The following is a 22,624-nucleotide window of genomic DNA, read 5'->3' as shown; positions in this document are numbered from 1 at the left end:
GGAAAAAGGAGAACAGGAATGAAAATTAGAACATCCTGAATGGATTACAGAGCATGCGTTTTAAGTGGGCTTGCAGCACTCCACCCACAGTAAGACTTTGGTATGTGAAATCAACTCATTTCTGATCTTTTGGGAATACATTTAAGAAGAAAATTGTGTTGCAGAAGGGACAAATTCACACAAAAACCACTCACCTCCGTATGCTCTCTCGTGTTAAAAAAATGTGAGGTATGAAGAATTCATTGTGGCCTTGAATGTATTACAAGAATAGTTTTCTAAATGTTTTAGAGTTGTTTTTGAGACCATTTGCTGTTTCAGTTGAAAGTGCCCTGTGCATGTGCAGCTGTAACTGATTGTTTGGCAATGTAATTCCCTTCTTAAAGACAAATCCTTTTACATCAAAACTGCCCAGGACGTCTAAATTGTTTTCCTCGGGTAATAATGAGGTTTCAAAAGTGCTAATATATTTCAGTTAACACATGTGTGCCGAAGATTTTTTTTCAAAGGCTAAATGAGTCATGATTATGTGGCAATCTGAGTGCAATAATCTCTGAAATTGTCTGTGGCTGTCCTTAATCAATAGTTTGTACCAGACAGAAATTATATTATGTTATCAGCATGCAAAAAAAAAAAAAAAAAAAAAAAAAAGTTTAAGTAATACTGAAACACTGTTTTGTTTGTGAACTGTTGTTGAGAAATGTGAAACCAAATCGCATGCAGTGTGACTGAATTGCTATCCAAATAAAACATATTTGCAGTTTTTCCCTCTTCCCACTCCTCCGACACAGGCAGCATTGTGCGATGGTGGGGGAAGTGTGCAGCCCGGCTGAGCAGTACGGTGCATGAGACAGAGCACAGCTCACATGCGTGTGCATGCACGTGTGTGGGCATGCGTGCATGTATTTGTACTCGAGCTTGGCAAAGGATTTCTTCCAACAGCTAGCAAAGTTTTCATTCTTTCTGTGTATCTGTCAACAACTCAATGCTTCTGCTATTTAGTGGGTAGTCTTCTTTACTCTTGGAGTATTTATTTTCTGCCAGAACTTTCCTTACTGAATTCTGTAAATTCATATTTGCAGTACCAAATTTTTGAAAAAGTTGTAGTCTGTAATGAAAATAAAAACCTTGCTTGATTTAAAAATGTTAATTATTTTATTTAAAACTTGTAGAATTGACTCTCTCTGTCTCTATTACAAACAGATTTAAAAATGAGGATGAAGAGACTGAAGCCAACAAAAAGCATCTACTCTAATCATTATATCAAAGATAAGTACTGATACTTTTGGGAGTGTGGGACTTTTCCCATATGGAATTTTTCCGTTTGGGTACTGACATGCATTTCTTTTATATATTTGTTGGCATATAAAGCAGAAAATTAGAATAAAAATGGAGAGGTGATTAATAGCAGAACAAACATACCTTTATAAAAATAAACATGTAAATACCAATAAAACTGTTCTGGTTAAACAAATAAACAGGGTAAGATGCTATTTTATTTCAGAGCATTTGTATTACAAAAGGTTGTTTAAAGAAAGTACATTTGATCACAATAACATAAAACAAATCACAAATAAATAATTATGTCGAGTAATGTTATACAGGTAATAAAACACAATTATGAATGAAGAAAAATATCTGTGTTGATGTATAAATCATTGAATTAAAATACAAGCCTGAAGGCAATTAAAATCAGAGTTCATATTTCAATGTCTTTACAAGCACAAAGATGTGAATAACAATAAAGCAGCACTTGTTACATAAAAACTACGGTCATCCACAAAGTAAGTTCTCTTTCTATTTCTATCCACGGCAGCACTACGATCGCAGTTCTGAGCATACACAGCAGTTACTCTGACTCAAGGAGAAGACATGTATGCCATTTTCAGATTACTGCTGCTGATGTATGTTTTGTAGTGCTTCTTTGTAGTGTCAGCCGTAATTGACAATGAAGTTTACACTTAGTGTCCTTGTTAAGGAAGTTCTGCAAATGTCACATTCACTAATCCATGAAATTGTTACTGAAAAACTGAAATTTCGAAAACTTTGCTCACGATGGGTACCCAGAATTCTTACTGAACAACACAGGAAACAATGGATGGACAGTGCACTTCAGTTTTTGACATGCTACAATGAAGAAGGCAATGGTTTTCTTTCTCGGATAGTCAAGGGGGATGAAACTTGGGTATCGTAAGACACCCCTGAAACAAAACGGCAATCAATGGAACGGAGGCACACTTCATCCCCAATGAAGGTTAAGCCTAAGCAAATCTTGACACCTCGAAAAGTCATGTGCACTGTTTTTTGCGACAGAAAAGGCATTTTGCTGATTGATTTCTTACCATGAGGCCAAACAATCAATGCACATGGTCAATGTGAGACCATTAAGATATTGCGCCGCACAATACAGGACAAGCGCCGAGGATTACTGTCAAAAGGTGTTGTTTTTTTCCATGATAATGCCTGACCTCACATGGCGAATGTGACCAAACAACTCTTACGGGAATTTCACTGAGACTTGTTTGATCATCCTTCGTACAGCCTGGACCTCTCTCCTAGCAACTTTCATCTCTTCTTACACCTAAAATCTGTCCTTGGTGGTCAACACTTCAATGATGATGACAAGCTGAAAGAACAAGTTACCACATGGTTGAATATGCAGGTGGCAACCTTCTATGAAGAAGGCTTACAAAAACTTGTGCCACGCTATGACAAGTGCCTACAAAATTTCAGAAGCTCTGTAGTAAAGTAGTTTAACAGTTGTAGATTTTTGTACAATAAATATTTTTTCTGTAACTGTACACATTTGTTTTATATAACCAAACGGAACTTACTTTGTGGACATACCTCGTAAATAGTGTAAGACATTATTGTCAGGCAGCTGGTTTTACAAAATGGTTACTAGTAAAAGATATATACTATCAGAATAACATAAAATGAATCATAAATAAATATTCACAGTTGTAGTTCTATAGGAAAAAGACATTTGAACAGAGAAAAGTCAAGAAAACCATTAAACAAATACAGATAAATATACATGCTGCCTAATGTTAGACAGATAATGAAATACAAAATCATAAAAAGAAAAAAAAAATTAGGAAATCCCATCCTAGAAAATTACGGGAATAAAATCTGTTTGAAGAATATATATTAAAAGAAACACAAAATATTACAACATGTAAACTGACTTCTAATTTCCATTCTCAGTGTATTGAAATAAGAAAGAAAAATATTATGTGCTGACAGAAGTGTGTTATAAATCGGGAGGAAATGTTTCAGTAAATCACTAATCAAACAGCTAAAATAGATTTGCCGCACTCAGTTCTCATGCAACTTTGACTACTCTTTTTGCAGTGCCCACATCACGCTCATGCTTTGTAAGTACCATTTTTCATTACACTTAATTAAAAAATCAATCAAAAATATTCATGCTTAAAGTACCATAACATCATTAACTTTGTGTAAGTTGACAGGAAAGAAGGAACATACTAGTATTCCAAACAACTGCATATAAATCTATGGAATTTAAAAGTTCTATTCATCCGTGTTTACTGACAACAGTTCGTATATTGTACAGAAGGTAACAGTAAGGCACTTCACATTACTACCAATAACAGAACGTAAGAAAATCTATCTGATAATTTAAACTCCCTTTTATGCTGAAGAGTCCTCCATTGTTTCTATCTGCATATGATATCACTGGTTATTGACCTTCCTTTTCTCTCACAGCTTGTGATTTTTCTATTAGTTTCTTCAACTGTGTTTCTCCATCTTTAGGATACAAACTTAGATTGAGTGTTATGACTTTGGTAACTAAATGTTCTTTGAAGGTATGCTGAAAGGAAAGAGAAAAGATACAGTCTTGCACCACAGAATGAAAATGAAAAAACTGAAATTCAGGAATGTTTGTCTTAGAAATAATCACCAAATATTTTTACACTATTAGTGATCAAAATTCAGCTTTATCTTAACAAGACTTAGATGTACAAAATAATGTAGGGTAGCCAATTTACAATATTCTGGGTTGCCACATGTTTCCTCAAGTGAAATTCCCTGATATTTCCCCGATTTCCAGACAAGTTTTAGAATTTTTCCCTGACAAATTTGGGATGTCAACTGTAAGTAAAGACATAAGCTGACAAAAAATGTAAGGACTTCTGTATTTCTCCCCCGTCTGAGCAAATATCTTAAATACTAACATCAACATCTTTGGTAATGAAATGCTTTTAGATGGAGAAAGCAAGCCAGATGGTATATGTGTTTCATTAGGGCCACTGTAGTTATTATTTCAATTATATGAAACACATCTGATGACAAAAATACGCATTTCCTTGGAGTCACAAGATAGATTTAAAATACCTTCACTGAATTCTGAAATAACCATGGAAAAAAGTACACCTCTTGAAAGAAGTGCATAAACAGGGTGTATACGCGGACAAAGAAAAAAAATTCCTGGATTTCCCGGTTAAAAATACACTTTATCCCTGGTGAAAACATACTTTTCCCCTGTTAACTGACAGTATATTTTCCCTCGGAACTGTATAACTTATCATACCTTTAAATGGTTATGGTTTTATACACGGGCGTAGAATTTCCCGGCGCTTTATAAAATGACTCAGGGAAAAAGACACATTTTGGAAAGATCTTTGATGTACAGCAACATGTACGCTGCACATTTTCGTATTACGAAAGTATAATCTCGCTTCCCGAGCACGGGGTCCCGGGTTCGATTCCCGGCGGGGTCAGGGATTTTCACCTGCCTCAAGATGACTGGGTGTTTGTGTTGTCCTCATCATTTCATCATCATCCAGGAAAGTGGCGAAATTGGACTGAGCAAAGATTGGGTAATTGTACGGGCGCTGATAACCGCGCAGTTGAGCGCCCCACCAACCAAACATCATCATCACCACGAAAGTATAAATTCGAATTCCACCAAACACTACATTTTATTTTCCGAAGCATTGAAATCGAGATTGCGATGCGCTTTTGTAAGCCAGTCACAGCTCACGCCACATGATCCCACCAGTCGATAACAGCGGATATTCAGAGCTTAGGACACGTGATGTAGTCAGCCAATAGCAACATCACTGTTAAGTAGCGCGAACACACAAACAGGAAATGTTAATGGTTTACATTAATATACATAGAGTTGCTAAAAGAAAAGCAAAGCTTTCACATATAATATTGGTTTCTAAGGTTAATACACTGCAAGAGAAGCTAAGCTTTCAAATATAATGTTGGTCTTTTATGCGTGTATTACACTTTAAGATATATCACACAAATGCACGAGTAAAATTTCAATAACTACATAAATATTTGATCTTCTGGGCTCGAAATTCATGTAAATGGCTAGTAATCAAGGAGTTGATTTTTAAATCAGTGTCAAATGCTCTCTGATTTATGAAATTCATCGTACATTCTCACTCATAGTTCAACTTGCGCAAAAGGAAATTTACTTTGAAAGTCGCGCTTTTCAAACCATCATTCGCAATATTTTCCTGCGAACTGTTAGAAATAGGTTCGTTTCAGCAGTTGCCAGAGAGTGCCAGGTAACAGGTGACACCGTGCTTGCGCAGCTATGACATAGGAAGCCCGTATATTTGTAAGTGTTAAACATTAAAAAATCTTACATTATGTCATAAAAGAAACAAAACATCAGACGATACTCCAAGAGCATTGGAATTTCATGACCCATACTGAAATGTGCACATTTAAAGTGCACATTTGTATTTCAAGATTCCCAGTGCAGTAGGCCTCAAACTGATATTAAGCTTTTCAGTGAGGTTTTCAGGATGTAAATTTTCTTGGAGTATCAGTCCTGTATTATGTTTGGTTCTTTATTATGGCGTATATATACGTGCTAGAAGATGAAAACATGCACTTGAAATGCAGCAAATAGTTGAAACTAGCCAATTCATTAAACACTTCATTTCAAATATATTGACTGCCTCAGCAGAAAAGATTAATAAAAGAAAATTTCTTTCAAACCAACAAAAATTACTTCACTGTTCTGAGAAGGAATTAATTCTTGACTGTCAGAAATATGGAAATAAAATAAAATCTGAAACTAATAACATAGTTTAGCCTTCCGTAATTAAGTGAATGTACTTTAATTCACTTGACAGATCCCAGCCACAGAAAACCGTTTTGTTTTCATTTGACGTGAGAGCCGTAAACAAAGAGGGAACAGCGAACTCACTAAATGTAAACACGGGTCACGTGAAGATTACCCACTTCCCCACTTTAAGTCAGACTGCTCTGCACATCAGCCCCGGATCACCGATATTTCCGAATTGGGGCAATACTAAATAGTGTCCCCCACCCCCCGCCCCATCACTATGCACGCATTCACAAATCAACTTATGATTAATTAAGAAATCAACTTAGAACATGTTCAAAAATCAACAGGGATGTGTTCCAAAGTCGTATGAATAACCGATAGACCAACGTGCGGTGGATGCTAGGCGCTTTGCAAAACATTTTTCCTGGTAGCATCTAGCTGCTTGCTGCAACTGCTTTCACAGCCAACAGCCACAATTCTGTAGCCAGAAGTGGGAGGAGGTACTACTCAACTGTGCATGCGCATGATCCCGCTCGTAACTGTTGAAATGAATCTAATGTAAACAGTTGTGAGGTCACGCGCATAGGAGGCAATTTGTTGTTACGAAGCATTGCAGAGTCTTCCTAAAGCCTTGACACATTTTGCTGTTGGCAGACGCTTGTATGAGCACTGTTTTCTTGTTGTATATGACGCATTTTCTTTGCAATTTAAGTTTTATTTTCGTTTTTCCTCTCGTTCATGTTTTATTGCTACATTATCATTCTGCAGTAGTGGGATACAGTAATACCCTTTGTTAGAGTATCAGTTTTTAGCAGTCAAAATTACAAAAATTTAACTGAAAACAAAAACAATGAAAAATTCCCGGAATTCTAAAAAAATCCTGGGTTTTTCCTGGTTTTCTTGGGTTTTTCCTGATTTTCTCCTGGACGAGAAAATTGCTGGGATTTTCCCAGATCTCCCAGGTTGTATACACCCTGATAAAGCAGGAAAGAGTTGTAAACCAACACTATAAGTGACCGCCAATAAAATGTTTTCTTTCAAGAAATATATGAGTATATATGAGTATACAAACAGCCAGCACTGCCATAATTTTCTTCTTGTTATTGTCCATACTTTCTAATATATAAAGTACTTTCTAATTGCCAAAATGTACTACAGTAAATAAAATATCTATAAAACACCACACTGTACAATGTACTTGCGGTGAGACAGTTGCAACTACTGAAATCCATTGCCAATGGTCTCTGGCCTGCTTAGGGGTCCATGAATAGATGACGAAAATCCACCATATTATGCCACACACAAACAGATCGGGTGAGATTAGATGCAATGGGTAGGGCCTGCACATTAGTGCATGATGGGCTTCAGATCTGCAGCCCTGATCCATTAGAGGTACCTGCAGAAATGGCCTGCATTTTGGTCCATCACAGGAATCCACACGTGTGGCCAGCTATTCATGTGTCATAGACTGTATGTTGATGAAATGAGACCTTAGTGATCAATCCATGCAACAGACAACTTGCGCAAACACTTGAAAATCAATATTAATGAGAGTAGGTAGCAACTCTACTTAAAGATGATCTCTGAGCCACAGACCGGCACGTAAAAAAAGACAATCACACTCTCACAGCTAAATTTTCGATCCATAGCCTTCGTCAGAAAATGACACACACACACAGACAGACAGACACACACACACAAACATGACCGCTGTTTTCAGCCGCTGCTTCAACAATCTCTGAAAAATCAGATCCAAACAAAGCACTCCTCATGCCTTCCTGCCTCTCGATGGCAATTACTAAGATAATGGCAAGAAGTGGTGACAGCACTGACTGAAAGCTGAGGGGAGTGGTAGGAAAGGGAAAAGTAGTAAGAATGATGGACTGGTGAAGCGGTGCATGTTCTCAGCTGCGTCCAGCCAGTGACAATGCATGACCTCTCAGTAAACAAACCATTTCATCTACTAAGACAAAAATGAGATTTTTTCCAGTGTTTCTTTTTTTTTCAAATTTCCCTGATTTCTCTGACATGTTTCAAATTCCCTGGTATTCTCTGATTTCCCTGACTTCCAGAACTTGTTGCATCTTTATCACTGATGTTATGTCATCATGAGAAACATATTATGAACAAATTGTGTCGCATATTTTGTGATAATGACGTAATACCATGATCACATTAAACATTTAAACACACAATAATATTTATTAAAATAGGTTTTTATGCTTATTTAATACCATACTGTATTTTACCAACTATAAGATGCACTTTTTTCTTTGAAAAATTGCCTCCAACATTCAGGTGCATCTTATATCTGAAATTAATATAAATATGTAAAGTGTTTGATTTAAAACCCCTGCCAGTCTTAAAAATGGCCACATATTCAATGCCACAGGAAACCTAACACCATCTGGCAACACTGGATTCAACTGCGAACAGCAGTGTATCGATGCAACAAAACTGAGTTGCAGAGATTCACAAGCTTACTAACAGTCTCCCTCCCACCCCACTATCACAAACCCAGAACACTGTCTAGCCTACGATGCATCATTACAGTCTACAGTGCCAGTGAAATTGAATTGAATATGGTTTGTGTTATCAGTAACAGTACTATATTTTTGTTAGTAATTAAGTTTCGTAATGTAAAAAATTACACATACTCATATTATGATGGCTATGAATTGAAGGGGGGGGGGGGGGGGGGGGGGGACCCGAGGAAGTCTAAATGTGCAAATAGAGGACTGAATGCAAATTAGCCACAACTAAATGATGACGTACTGAAATGGATTCCAGGACACCATCAAAATGGCACTAGAATTAATTAAAAAATGATGGAAATACATGATCAAGTTAGCAGTACAGTGGACTTTACGGGTGGAGTTGGATGGTGCTACAGGTTTATGAAGCATGCAAACCAAAACCAAAATATCTCAGAATAGGCTACAGAGTATGAAGAGAAAATATTATCTTTCTATCACTTTATCATTCAACACTTAAAAAAAAATCATCATCATTTAAGACTGATTATGCCTTTCAGCGTTCAGTCTGGAGCATAGCCCCCCTTATACAGTTCCTCCACGATCCCCTATTCAGTGCTAACTTTGGTGCCTCTTCTGATGTTAAACCTATTACTTCAAAATCATTCTTAACCGAATCCAGGTACCTTCTCCTCGGTCTGCCCCGACTCCTCCTACCCTCTACTGCTGAATCCATGAGTCTCTTGGGTAACCTTGCTTCTCCCATGCGTGTAACATGACCCCACCATCTAAGCCTGTTCGCCCTGACTGCTACATCTATAGAGTTCATTCCCAATTTTTCTTTGATTTCTTCATTGTGGACACCCTCCTGCCATTGTTCCCATCTACTAGTACCTGCAATCATCCTAGCTACTTTCATATCCATAACCTCAACCTTGTTGATAAGGTAGCCTGAATCCACCCAGCTTTCGCTCCCATACAACAAAGTTGGTCGAAAGATTGAACGGTGCACAGATAACTTAGTCTTGGTACTGACTTCCTTCTTGCAGAAGAGAGTAGATCGTAGCTGAGCGCTCACTGCATTAGCTTTGCTACACCTCGCTTCCAGTTCTTTCACTATGTTGCCATCCTGTGAGAATATGCGTCCTAAGTACTTGAAACTGTCCACCTGTTCTAACTTTGTTCCTCCTATTTGGCACTCAATCCGTTTATGTTTCTTTCCCACTGACATTACTTTCGTTTTGGAGATGCTAATCTTCATACCATAGTCTTTATTTCTGATCTAGCTCTGAAATATTACTTTGCAAACTTTCAATCGAATCTGCCATCACAACTAAGTCATCCGCATATGCAAGACTGCTTATTTTGTGTTCACATATCTTAATCTCACCCAGCCAGTCTATTGTTTTCAACATATGATCCATAAATAATATGAACAACAGTGGAGACAGGTTGCAGCCTTGTCTTACCCCTGAAACTACTCTGAACCATGAACTTAATTTACCGTCAACTCTAACTGCTGCCTGACTATCCGTGTAAAGACCTTTAATTGCTTGCAAAAGTTTGCCTCCTATTCCATAATCTTGTAGAACAGACAATAACTTCCTCCTAGGAACCCAGTCATATGCCTTTTCTAGATCTATAAAGCATAGATACAATTCCCTGTTCCACTCATAACACTTCTCCATTATTTGCCGTAAGCTAAAGATCTGGTCCTGACAACCTCTAAGAGGCCTAAACCCACACTGATTTTCATCCAATTGGTCCTCAACTAATACTCGCACTTTCCTTTCAACAATACCTGAGAAGATTTTACCCACAATGCTGATTAAAGAGATACCTCTGTAGTTGTTACAATCTTTTCTGTTTCCATGTTTAAAGATTGGTGTGATTACTGCTTTTGTCCAGTCTGATGGAACCTGTCCCGACTCCTAGGCCATTTCAATTATCCTGTGTAGCCATTTAAGACCTGACATTCCACTGTATTTGATGAGTTCCGACTTAATTTCATCCACCCCAGCTGCTTTATTGCACTGCAATCTATTGACCACTTTTTCCACTTCCTCAAATGTGATCCTATTTCCATCATCATTCCTATCCCATTCTACCTCGAAATCTGAAACATTACTGATCGCATTTTCACCTACATTGAGCAACTGTTCAAAATATTCCCTCCATCTGCCCAAGGCATCCACAGGATTCACCAGCAGTTTTCCTGACCTGTCCAAAATACTTGTCATTTCCTTCTTACCTCCCTTTCGAAGACTGCTAATTACACTCCAGAATGGTTTTCCAGCAGCTTGACCCATAGTCTCCAACCTGTTTCCAAAGTCTTCCCACGATTTCTTCTTGTATGCTGCAATTATCTGTTTGGCTTTGTTTCTTTCTTCAACATAACTTTCTCTGTCTACCTGGGTTCTGGTATGTAGCCATTATTGATACGCCTTCTTTTTCCTTTTACAGGCTGCCTTGACTGTATCATTCCACCAAGCTGTTTGCTTCATCTTACTTTTACACACTACTGTTCCAAGACATTCTTTAGCCACTTCTAGTACTGTGTCCCTGTACCTTGTCCATTCCTTTTCCAATGACTGTAATTGACTACATTCAACTAACTGGTACCTTTCTGAGATCGCTGTTATGTACTTGTGCCTGATTTCCTTATCCTGAAGTTTCTCCACTCTTATCCTCCTACATGTGGACCTGACCTCCTGCACTTTCGGCCTCACAATCCCAATTTCACTGCAGATTAAATAATGATCAGTGTCATCAAAGAATCCCCTGAATACATGTGTGTCCCTCACAGCCTTCCTGAATTCCTGATCTGTTATTATATAGTCAGTGACAGATCTGGTTCCCCTGCCTTCCCAAGTATACCGGTGAATGTTCTTATGTTTAAAAAAGGAGTTTGTGATTACTAAGCCCATACTGGCACAGAAATCCAAGAGTTGTTTCCCGTTTCTGTTGGCCTCCATATCCTCTCCAAATTTACCCATAACCTTTTCATACCCTTCTGTTCGATTTCCAATCCTGGCGTTAAAATCACCCATGAGCAGAACACTGTCCTTGTCCTTTACTCTAACAACTACATCACTGAGTGCCTCATAAAAACTATCCATCTTATCTTGATCTGTCCCTTCACAATGCGAATATACTGACACAATCCTAATTTTCTTGCTAGACACTGTCAAATCTATCCACATCAGTCGTTCGTTTACATACCTTATTGCAACTACGCTGGGTTCCATTTCTTTCCTGATGTAAAGCCCTACACCCCATTGTGCTATTCGTGCTTTGACTCCTGACAGGTAGACCTCGTATTCTCCCACTTCCTCTTCTTTCTCACCCCTTACCCAAATGTCACTAACAGCTAAAACGTCCAGCCCCATCTTACTTGCAGCCTCTGCCAGACCTACCTTCTTCCCAGAGTAGCCCCCATTGATATTAATAGCTCCCCATCTCATAACCATTTGTTTGCCAAGTCGTATTTTAGGAGTCCCTGGTTTGTCAGTTAGAGGTGGGACTCTGTCACATCCAAAGGTCCGAGGCATTTTGCTCTGATTGTTGCCACCATCATATTTAAAGTACCAGGGAAGCAGGTTGCTATCCTTACTTGCCCCGAGTCCCATTGGGTTTTACCCCTAACGGCTGAGGGACTAACCAGTGGATTTGGTAGTCTTTGCCGTATGAGCACAAAGGTGACCACGACTCAGAATATGTCCGAGATGCCCAGCCTTATTCCAAAGTAACTGGTATCCCGACTGTCGGGACCACTTACTTGGCCACTCATACATTGCCCGTGGTTCATGAACTAGGACATGACTACAGGAACCCACACCATGAAAAAAAAAAAAGTGGAACTAAGCCACATAACAAATGTGTACAAAACTCCTGTGACATTTGATGTGCCGAACAGCACAACTGATACCACGAAAGGTGCTAAACTGTAACTATAAAAGCAAGTGGACATGAAAAAATGCACTACACTTTCGTCCTTTCAAGTTGTGCTGATGGTACTAAACTGAAACCAATGATCATTTGCAAGCACAAAACAATGCCAAATCCTTCTGAAACACTGCTGGGTGTTGTTGTTCACGTACATGACAAGGGTTGGATGGCTGGGGCTGGTATGAAAGTTTGGACTGACACAGTGTGTGTGAGAGAAAACAATGTGCTTTATTGAAGAAGATTCTCTTCTTGTGTTAGATCAGTTTATCGGTCATTTGAAAAATTTTGTGAAAGAGAAATTGAGACAGGGAAATGCAGAGCTTGCTGTTATTCCAGGAAGACTCACTTCACAACTGCAGCTTCTCGATGTCTCGATAAATAGACCATTTAAATTTTATATGGCAGAGAAATGAAACAAAGGGATGTTGGATAAAACCCAACATGAATTCACACCATGTAGAGCTTTAAAACAACCTACAGTCAAACAAGTGTGTCAGTGGATAAAACAGTTGTGGTCTAGAGTGAGAGAAGACATTACTGTTAAATCTTTCAAGAAGTATGGCATATGTAATGCTCTTGATGGCAGGGAAGACCATCTTATATACGAAGAGGACAATGATGATGAAGAAGAGGAAGAAGGAGAAGAAAGTTCAGATGATGATTTTCAGGGATTTTGAAGGTCAGTTTGGTATTATAAACTACGAATTTTTTTTAGTCTGGCTTTGCAAATTTGCTATTTGTTTGCATTACAATATATTTTAAGAAAGAAATGCTCCCATGAAAGTAAGCTTGCACTTTTCTTGCATGGTATACCGCCAACCATGGATGAAGGACAACAGGGAAATATTCCATAATTCTAGATTTCCGGAAAGCATTTGACACAGTGCCACACTTCAAGCTGTTAATGAGGACGGAATAGGTTTTCACATATGTGAGTGGCTCTATGGCTTTTTAAGTAACAGAACCCGATACATTATCCTGGATGTCAAATGTTCATCAGAGACAAGTGTATCATTGGGTGCCTCAGGGAAGTGTGGTAGATTCTCTCTTACTTTCCAAATACATAAATAATTTGTTGGATAGGGTGAGCAGTAAGCTGCAATGTTTGCAAGGGAAATGTTGTCACAGAGTGACTAGCAGGTTTCACAGTGACCTGGACAAAATTTCCATTTGGTGTGATGAATGGCAGCTTGCTCTAAATGTAGAAAAATGTATGTTAATGAAGATGAGTAGGGAGAATGTTCTGTAATATTCAAATATAGTATTAGTAGTGTGCTGCTTAGCACAGTCACATCAATTAAATATCTAAGTGTAATATTACACAGCAATATGAAGTGGAATGATCATGTAAGATTGATTATAGGGAAGTCAAATGGTCAACTTTAGTTATTGGGAGGATTCTAACAAAATGCAGCTCATCCACAAAGCAGACCATGTACAGACCACTAGTGTGAACCACTGACTACCACGAAGTTAGACTGAAGGATGACATTGAGGCAATTCAGAGGCTAACAGCTACATTTGTTACCAATTTGTTTCAGTCAACACATGAATAACAGGGGAAAAGCTCCTTGAACTCAAATGGGAATCCCTTGATTGAAGAACACATTCTTTATGCAAAACACTATTGAGAAAGTTTAGAGAGCTGGTATTTGTGTCAGATTGCAGAATGATTTTACTGTCACCAATGCACATCTTGCATAGGGACAATGAAGACAAGATAAGAGGCATCAGGGCTCCTATGGAACCAAATAGACAGTTCTTTTTCCTTTGCTCCATTTGCAAGTCAAACAGGAAAAGGAATAACTAGTAATGGCACAAGGTATCCTCCACAATGCACCCTGTGGTGGCTTATGGAGTGTGTACATACATGTAGAATTTTCCTTTTAATTCAAGTTTCAAATGATGGAGCACAAACACAGAACACTGAGTGACAATATAAAGAATAATGCGAAGTTAACAAAGTTTACAAAGTTTTGGCTACCCCTATTCTAATATAAGGAAAAGAATCATGGACATTGATTAAGAAAGACAGAAGAAAAATACCATCAGCTGAAATCAAATTTTTAAGGAAACTCAAATGATTTACACTCTGATTTCAAATACAAACAAATAGTATAAAAGAAAACTTAATATATAATGACAAATGAAAAAATAGAACAAGGCTGCATAAAATGGAAACAACACATCAACAACCCAGGACACAAACTAATGAAAACAAGGAATCAGTTATAAAACAACAGGAAAGCAATATGTAGGATGGCCAAGCAACAGACAGCTTCAGCGAAGGTTTTTAAGCCTACTCCATGAAGTGAAACAGAAGACAACTGTCTTACTTTTCAAATATAATCAGCCTCTACTTTCCTCTTTACCAGAAGAGGATGCAGATGTTTATTTTAATAGTCTAAGATACTACACAATCTTTTTGTCTAGCTACTTACTTTATTGTGAGAGAGCATGCAGCTAACGCACGACTTCTTTCAACCTATAACGCCACTGAATTTTTGCTGCACATATTGCATTTTTATGTATATGTCAACCGTAACATTAGGTTGTTAGGCTATTACATTAAACAGAAATAGGCTGCAAAACTTACATTTGGGCACACTCCCACAATAACATCACACTCAGCGGCAATCTTTTTATTCAGAGTGATTACTGTAATCTGCATTGAATCTTTGTGGCTGTTTACATATCTCACAAGTCTGTCAATATTATTTGCATCAAGTGCATCATCCACTTCATCAAATATCAGCAATGGTGATGGTAAGAAGCTGTAAATGAAATAAAGTATTTTGACGAGTTAATAATTAAAACATTATTCCAGGCCCATGGAATACACACAAACAGTATGATCATAAATTTAAAGTAATTAGTGTTCTTTGAAACAGCCAAACATGTGTATGTTAAATGGTTATCGTATCAGGGTTGGCTGGCTCAGAAAACTGAGATTTTACCATTTGATTCACCAAGGAAACAGAATGGCCCCACCGACTCCAGTAAGAGGGAAGAGATATAATATTTTGAGTAAAAATTTGGATAATTATATTGCTTCGCTCTGTCACTGCAAAAAAAAAAAAAAAAAAAAAAAAAATAATAATAATAATAATAATAATAATAATTTGTTACATAATATCTTTTTTGTAGCACAATTTTGGCTCTGTACTCATATCTCCCATGGTAAATAATATTCAGAATGAGAATTACTCGTCATGTGGTAATGTATCAATGAAAATAATCAATGTTTAGAACAAAATATTGTGGTACAGGAAACGGTGGGAGTGAAAAGGGATATGACCTGCTGCTGCCTGGGCAGAGGTCTGGTTTCCTGATGGAGCGAGCCTGGGCTGGCCCACTGCACCAAGCCTGGAAGGAGGACGTAGTGCAGGAAGCTCGTACTGCGACGGAGACCTGAACTCATGACTGCTGGTGGCAGCTCCACATGGCCCCTCGTCTGGTCTAGCCCTCACATCCTGGCAGAATTGCTGGGCTGCAAATGAAATTGCTATCAAAATGACAGCTATTTACACAAGATAGCAGGGCATCTGTTATGCCGATGTGCCACTTTTAGTCACATTCTCAGCAAAGCCACTAGAACATGGAGTAGTAGTCCCCTTGCCTGCACTGTACTTTACCCACTGTGCGAGCAGGTTTCACCAAGTGAGCCTGGCTCATCTCACAATTAGTCAACAGCTCTGCTACTACAATTGGAATGCCTGCATCCTGTACTCACTGGCGGCCAGTGGCTGCTGCAATATTTCACCGTACATCCCCACAGATTTGCCCATAACATGGTAGCGGCAGTAAACTAGCCCACTACACAGAAAGACCCAGCCACCCTAGTCTTCATTTAAGACCGATCTGCAACAGCATATCACATTTGCAGAACAAGTTTGAACCACAAAAGTGTCTGGCTGCTTAACACACAGGGTTCTGAGACTTCATTTAACCTATAAACCTTACTTACTAGACTTATCTTAAGCTACTCAGTTGCCCAGTTAATAGTGCATTATTCCCTTATTTTCTTTGGAACACTGCATTGTGTCTGTATCCTTTTACATCCTGCCAGTCACATGCTTTTGGCAATTCTCTTTACATAAGCTCATGGCTCGTTCCGTGGCCTCATATCCTTTTAAACTCTTTATCAACACTCACACTACAATATTCCACATTCATTTGCTTTCATGCCCTTTGGATCCAGTCTACTGAAACTGTACCTACAGTGGATCGAGTTGAAGAATAGCTCTCCACCTCAGATAGGCAAAGACTATGCACAGCAGAGCTAGAGTCACTACAGTGCTAGGTATCATGAAGCCAAGGTCACAGTCACTTGTGCTGCCCTTCCCTAAATTGCTTAACATGCTGCATCACGTGTTCTGCTGAAATCCGCCCTTCTTGTGGGACTATTAATTGGTTCTGGGAATGGGTCAGGTCTAGTTTCAATGTGTTATTCAGGAAGATTACATTCTGTATCGGGACTCCTTCTAGTGATTGACCTGGCTAGAACAACCATGGCTTTGTTCACTGAACGGGTAATTCCTGTTACCTTGGCTGCAGATGGAAGGTTGTCTCCGTTAGATCACACACTGGCCCGTTAATCCACAACCCACTATCCCTCAGTCTCTACTTGCCCTGCTTCTGTGTGCCTTCCCTGTTCATAGCAACTTTTCACCACTAACACATTGTCATATACAGGATAAATCCTGTGTAATACTGTTTGCTGAAAATACGGTTTATGTTCCACCATGCCCCTTGGACAATCTCACCCACTTGTTTTACCAACAAACAGCTGCACTGTGCATGCATTTTCACCATTTTCAATCATCCGGGCAGATTCTGACAGTGCTGTAGTTCTACCTCTGCCATCACTACATGCCTTTCTCCTCCTGCTGAGATTACCAACACAGCATCTGTCCTCAATTGTACAAATATCCCTAGGGCTCCCCATTTCACAAGATTCGGTACATTCTGCCGTCTTGTTCGATTGTCTGATGTCATGGGCCTCTGATGGTCCGAACACTATCGTCAAAATTCTCCCCCACTCGTATCAATTAATTAGCTCCCCATCTCACTGGTTACGAGTGAATGGTGTAACATTTAAATTGTGCAAATATATCCAATACTGGGAACCCAACGAACATGTACAATTGTGCCTGGTCAGTCCTCATCTCCAATGATGGCCACATGGTAATAAAGAGTTATGCACTGCCTACTGGGCTCTGCAGTCAACCCCAGTTCCAATGGTAGTTCCTCCTGCACTCTTGACAATGGTGACAAGTATTTCTCTGTTGATGACAGGATGGGACTCAGCTGTTCATGCAATGTGGGATGAATAACCTACTGTAAGCTCACAATCACCACCCATGGCTAGTGATTCTAAGAGCCCTCTCTTAGTTACTCCTGCATCCAACATGTCCAACTGTGCTTGCACAATTACCAGTTCTCGATTAACAGTGCCCTCTGATGCCTTTGCGTACTGTCATCACCTTGCGTATCAGCTTCTGTAGCATGTGTTGTAGCATGCCACTTCACTACCAACTTACTACCCTCTGCCAATTTCCTCACCATTTCCACCATCTTGTTCCATTCTCTGACGTTACAGGTATCTGATAGTCCAAACAACATCTTCAGAATTCTCCCCCAAGCATATCAAAACCCTCTTCAATTGAGGTAGTGAATGTGGCACCACCTCCACTGCTTGCTGCATCTGTTCCCATAACTGTTCATAAGACTTACGCAAATTCTCACATTCCTCAGCAACTAGTCCAAACACTCTCCTGCTTTTGGCTCATTGTTGAAACCCAGAAAACATTTCCTCCTGCCCCTTCACTTCATTCCGGGATTCCCATGCATTAAGAACTAAACTCAGCGTCAATTGGTGGCTGGTAACCACCACATCCCCTTGTATGGCACAAAGAACTCCCCCTGCCAGGTAGTGCCACCCACTCTGCTCCATGTGAAGGAGGTGTAGCACTGCCATGACTAGTGTCCCTTAAATCCTTGACTTTGGTGTACAGCAGCCTGAGGACAATACCTGTCATCATCCTCCCTGACCCCTCAGAAGTCTGCTGCCACCGCTCAGCACTTCCATACAAAATTCAAAGACCCCTCACTCTAACACAAAAACTTATTCCTTTATCATTAATATATTACACTCTGACACCTCGCACTTTACTATTGACAAACACAATAAAATACCTCTGTCACTTCCTTGACCTGACCTCAATGCATATAGTACCTCATGAAAGGGTCCATCCAATTTCTCATGTCTACTTCTCCGTTTCTTCCCTTTTGCGACCTTCTCAGGCTCTGCTCTTAACACTCGTGGGATAGAATCCGGAGCAAGTCAGATGGTGGTGGTGGTTAGTGTTTAACGTCCCGTCGACAACGAGATCATTAGAGACGGAGCGCAAGCTCGGGGTAGTGAAGGATTGGGAAGGAAATCGGCCGTGCCCTTTCAAAGGAACCATCCCGGCATTTGCCTGAAACGATTTAGGGAAATCACGGAAAACCTAAATCAGGATGGCCGGAGACGGGATTGAACCGTCGTCCTCCCGAATGCGAGTCCAGTGTGCTAACCACTGCGCCACCTCGCTCGGTGGGAGCAAGTCAGAATGGTCAAAGTGTCTAACATGCACTATTGTTGATGTTTTTGGTAACTGTAGCATAGCAGTGACTGGTGACATAATTCGGTAAGATCCTTGGTACCACGTGTTGAATTTCGTAGTCTTACTCTTAGGCATTCAAGCGTCTGAAAAAACATCCACTGCCATAAGACATCAGCACACGGACCGTGCTGTCGAACGTCAACGTTGAGTGTGCTGAATTTCGTAGTCTCACCCTTAGGCTTGTAAGCGTTTGAAAACGTATCCACTGCCTTAAGCCGTCGGCACACGGACAGTGCTGACGAACGTCAACGTTGAGCATGCTGAGTTCAACGTGCCGCTGAACACTCGGGAATGATGCAACTTGTGCATATGGTACTTCGGCCCCAACATGGTACACGCAATTACAATGCACTATAGTGCACAGTTGCGGGAAGTTTCTAGTTCACAAATCACAATGTTTACTAAACGGGCATGCATAAAATTCCAATGTTAGCTCTATTAAAACGCACATTTCGTCCATTGTCCATGAAAAGGAAAGTACCATGTCCAATCAGTAAGGACACAAGCTTATGAAAGTTCCATTACAAACAGTGTGATACAAATTTGCAATACTTCTTCACATAAAACAAACATTATTTAATCATCCCCACGTTTTAGTAAAAGCCCAAGGTCAATCTTACTTGATCACTGTTCCTACCCAGTATCAGACTCTTTGCAACATGTGAATTACAAAGTGGAAAAGAAAAAAGGAGCAAAATATCTTTATACAAGTAGCGCAAGCTGTCCTGTAGATCAAGCCAATTGAACATCCAAAGAAAGGTGAACTTATATTTATACCTAAAAACAAAGATGATGTGACTTACCAAATGAAAGTGCTGGCAGGTCGACAGACACACAAACGAACACAAACATACACACAAAATTCAAGCTTTCGCAACAAACTGTTGCCTCATCAGGAAAGAGGGAAGGAGAGGGAAAGCCGAAAGGATGTGGGTTTTAAGGGAGAGGGTAAGGAGTCATTCCAGTCCCGGGAGCGGAAAGACTTACCTTAGGGGGAAAAAAGGACGGGTATACACTCGCACACACACACATATCCATCCACACATATACAGACACAAGGTAAGTCTTTCCGCTCCCGGGACTGGAATGACTCCTTACCCTCTCCCTTAAAACCCACATCCTTTCGGCTTTCCCTCTCCTTCCCTCTTTCCTGATGAGGCAACAGTTTGTTGCGAAAGCTTGAATTTTGTGTGTATGTTTGTGTTCGTTTGTGTGTCTGTCGACCTGCCAGCACTTTCATTTGGTAAGTCACATCATCTTTGTTTTTAGGTATATTTTTCCTACATGAACTTATATTTACATACATCAAAAATTATAGTATATACTTATATTAAACTAGTAATAAAGTATCAGAACCTCATAAAAACGCAAATGTTAGGAAAAATAAGTTGGGTAGTGGCGAGCCGCGAACCACTGCCTGAACATAGAAATTTCACATATACTGACACTACTCACCACGCTAATCCAACATCATAAGACTGGTTGCCATTCCTAGGATCTTAGCACTTGCTGAAAGCTTTAATCATAGCTATGCTACTGAAATTTAATTATAACAAATTGTACCAAGAACAATGCATTTTGGGTGGATCCTCAGTGTATCGCTGCCTTCAAATAGCATACTCTCATAATACGCAAGTTACAATAATACTTTTGCCATGAATATGATGTTTCTCATTATTTTATCGCAACAGATCACACAGTTAACAATGGATTTTCCAGTGATTCTCAATTTGCAGGTGTTCAGAAATGGCATATATACATATAGGCTTGAAATGAATGCCAATATGGCACCTCATAACTTCGTGCTGAAGGGAGATAGCGTGCATGTGATGTAGGTGGCGTTGTGCCATCTCACTGATCAATGCTCAGATACATGCGCAGAATATCTGACATGCTAGATATTGCTCTGCACGTTCGGAAAGGACTCCCAAATGTGCTGTTTCACACTATGGTGTCAGAAAATTGGCATGCTCAACGTTTGGATGCACAGTCCGTGTGCCGACGGCTTTACTCTACAAGGTGTTAGCTTGCCATGAGCTTGTCTCTTCAATGCATTTTTTTTTTTTTTGCTTTCTGCACCTATCTCAATACTTCCTTCACCATTCTCACAAAATCATGGACTGACCTTCCATCCTTACGCCTTCTTGCCTTAATCATATCAATTGATTATGGTATTTTCCTGCCATCTCATACAGCATATTCCCATATTAGTGTATGCTGACATGACAAATGAGAGATATGTGTCCCAGTCACTATGGTGTGATTTCACACAGTAGTTGAACAATCTTCTGATCGCGCAATGCACCCACTTTATCCTGGACTAGTTTTCAGTTTCTTCACATGTAACATAATTTATTTATATCAAGTCTGACATAAGACTGGTGTGTAATCATTGTCTCTGGCATACCAAACTTAAAGATCCAGTTGCTGACCTTTGCTTGTGCAACTGTAACAGCTTGCTGGTTTGGTGTAGTAATAATCTCCACATACTGAGAAACACTATTACTGTCATCACAAAATGGTTCCCTGCTGGAGCCCAGTTGAATCCTAACATATCCATCCCAATTATTTCAAGTGGCTTTTATGTTTCTGGGGTCTCTATAATGGTATCTGGTTATCACACAGGTCCGCACACTGCACGCAGTTTCTCACGTATTGATCCATATCTCCCTTTCCACCAATACCTGTCAATCACACTTCAGTTTGTTATTTTGCACCGTTCATGACCAGACATGTTTATTCATCTCTTTCAGTACTTCTTTCTTCAACATAGTCAGCACCACTACCTGTGGCTTTACCTAGTTATTTTAATCACATATGCTAAACTACTGCAGCATTTTGTATAGCCTCCAGTCACTACCAGCATTCTGTGCTGCTTGACATTCAGGAAGGTCATGATCCAGTACGTGCACTGTTGCTACCTTTCTGCTCAAAGTATCTGCCTTATAAATTTAAGAATATTTATTTTGTAAGTTTTGCACCCTCTTTATTACATTTCCTCAGTAAATTACGGTTGTACCATACTTTTAGATCATTCTACAACTTGTCTTCACGAATGCCACTGCCAAATACTGAGGATAAACCATTGCTAATGGTGATCCAAATGTGTTCTTGGAAGAAGAGAACAATCTGGACAAAATTTTTGATCAGGATGTTTCAAACATTTTCAGTAATTGTAGAAAGCTGTTAGTAAATGAAAAATGTGACGGAAGGAATAAGACAAAGATAAAACACAGACGAACTACAGAGAGGACGCGAAAGAACTTTCCCCCCTTCTAACAGCCGTGTACCGCAAGTCTCTAGAGGAACAGAAGGTTCCAAATGATTGGAAAAGAGCACAGTTAGTCCCAGTTCTCAAGAAGGGTCATCGAGCAGATGCGCAAAACTATAGGCCTATATCTCTGACATCGATCTGTTGTAGAAGTTTAGAACATGTTTTTTGCTCATGTATCATGTCATTTCTGGAAACCCAGAAT

General features: G+C 39.5%; 1 protein-coding gene across 1 annotated transcript in view; it reads right to left on the bottom strand.

Annotated features, from left to right (window-relative positions):
- Positions 1 to 3,240: 3,240 nt before the first annotated feature.
- Positions 3,241 to 22,624, bottom strand: part of LOC126188749 (structural maintenance of chromosomes protein 1A-like) — a 261,744-nt gene continuing 242,360 nt past the window's right edge. The window contains exons 19-20 of the mRNA XM_049930359.1: positions 15,077 to 15,254; positions 3,241 to 3,832 (exon numbers count right to left, since the gene is read on the bottom strand). Of these exons, the coding sequence (XP_049786316.1) occupies positions 3,701 to 3,832; positions 15,077 to 15,254 (310 nt within the window). The 3' untranslated portion in view covers positions 3,241 to 3,700. The remainder of the gene's footprint in view (positions 3,833 to 15,076; positions 15,255 to 22,624) is intronic.

This window comes from Schistocerca cancellata, chromosome 5, assembly GCF_023864275.1.
Source record: "Schistocerca cancellata isolate TAMUIC-IGC-003103 chromosome 5, iqSchCanc2.1, whole genome shotgun sequence".
Lineage (NCBI taxonomy): Eukaryota > Metazoa > Arthropoda > Insecta > Orthoptera > Acrididae > Schistocerca > Schistocerca cancellata.
Note: the sequence above shows the minus strand (reverse complement) of the source record. Positions and strands in the feature narration are given on the sequence as shown.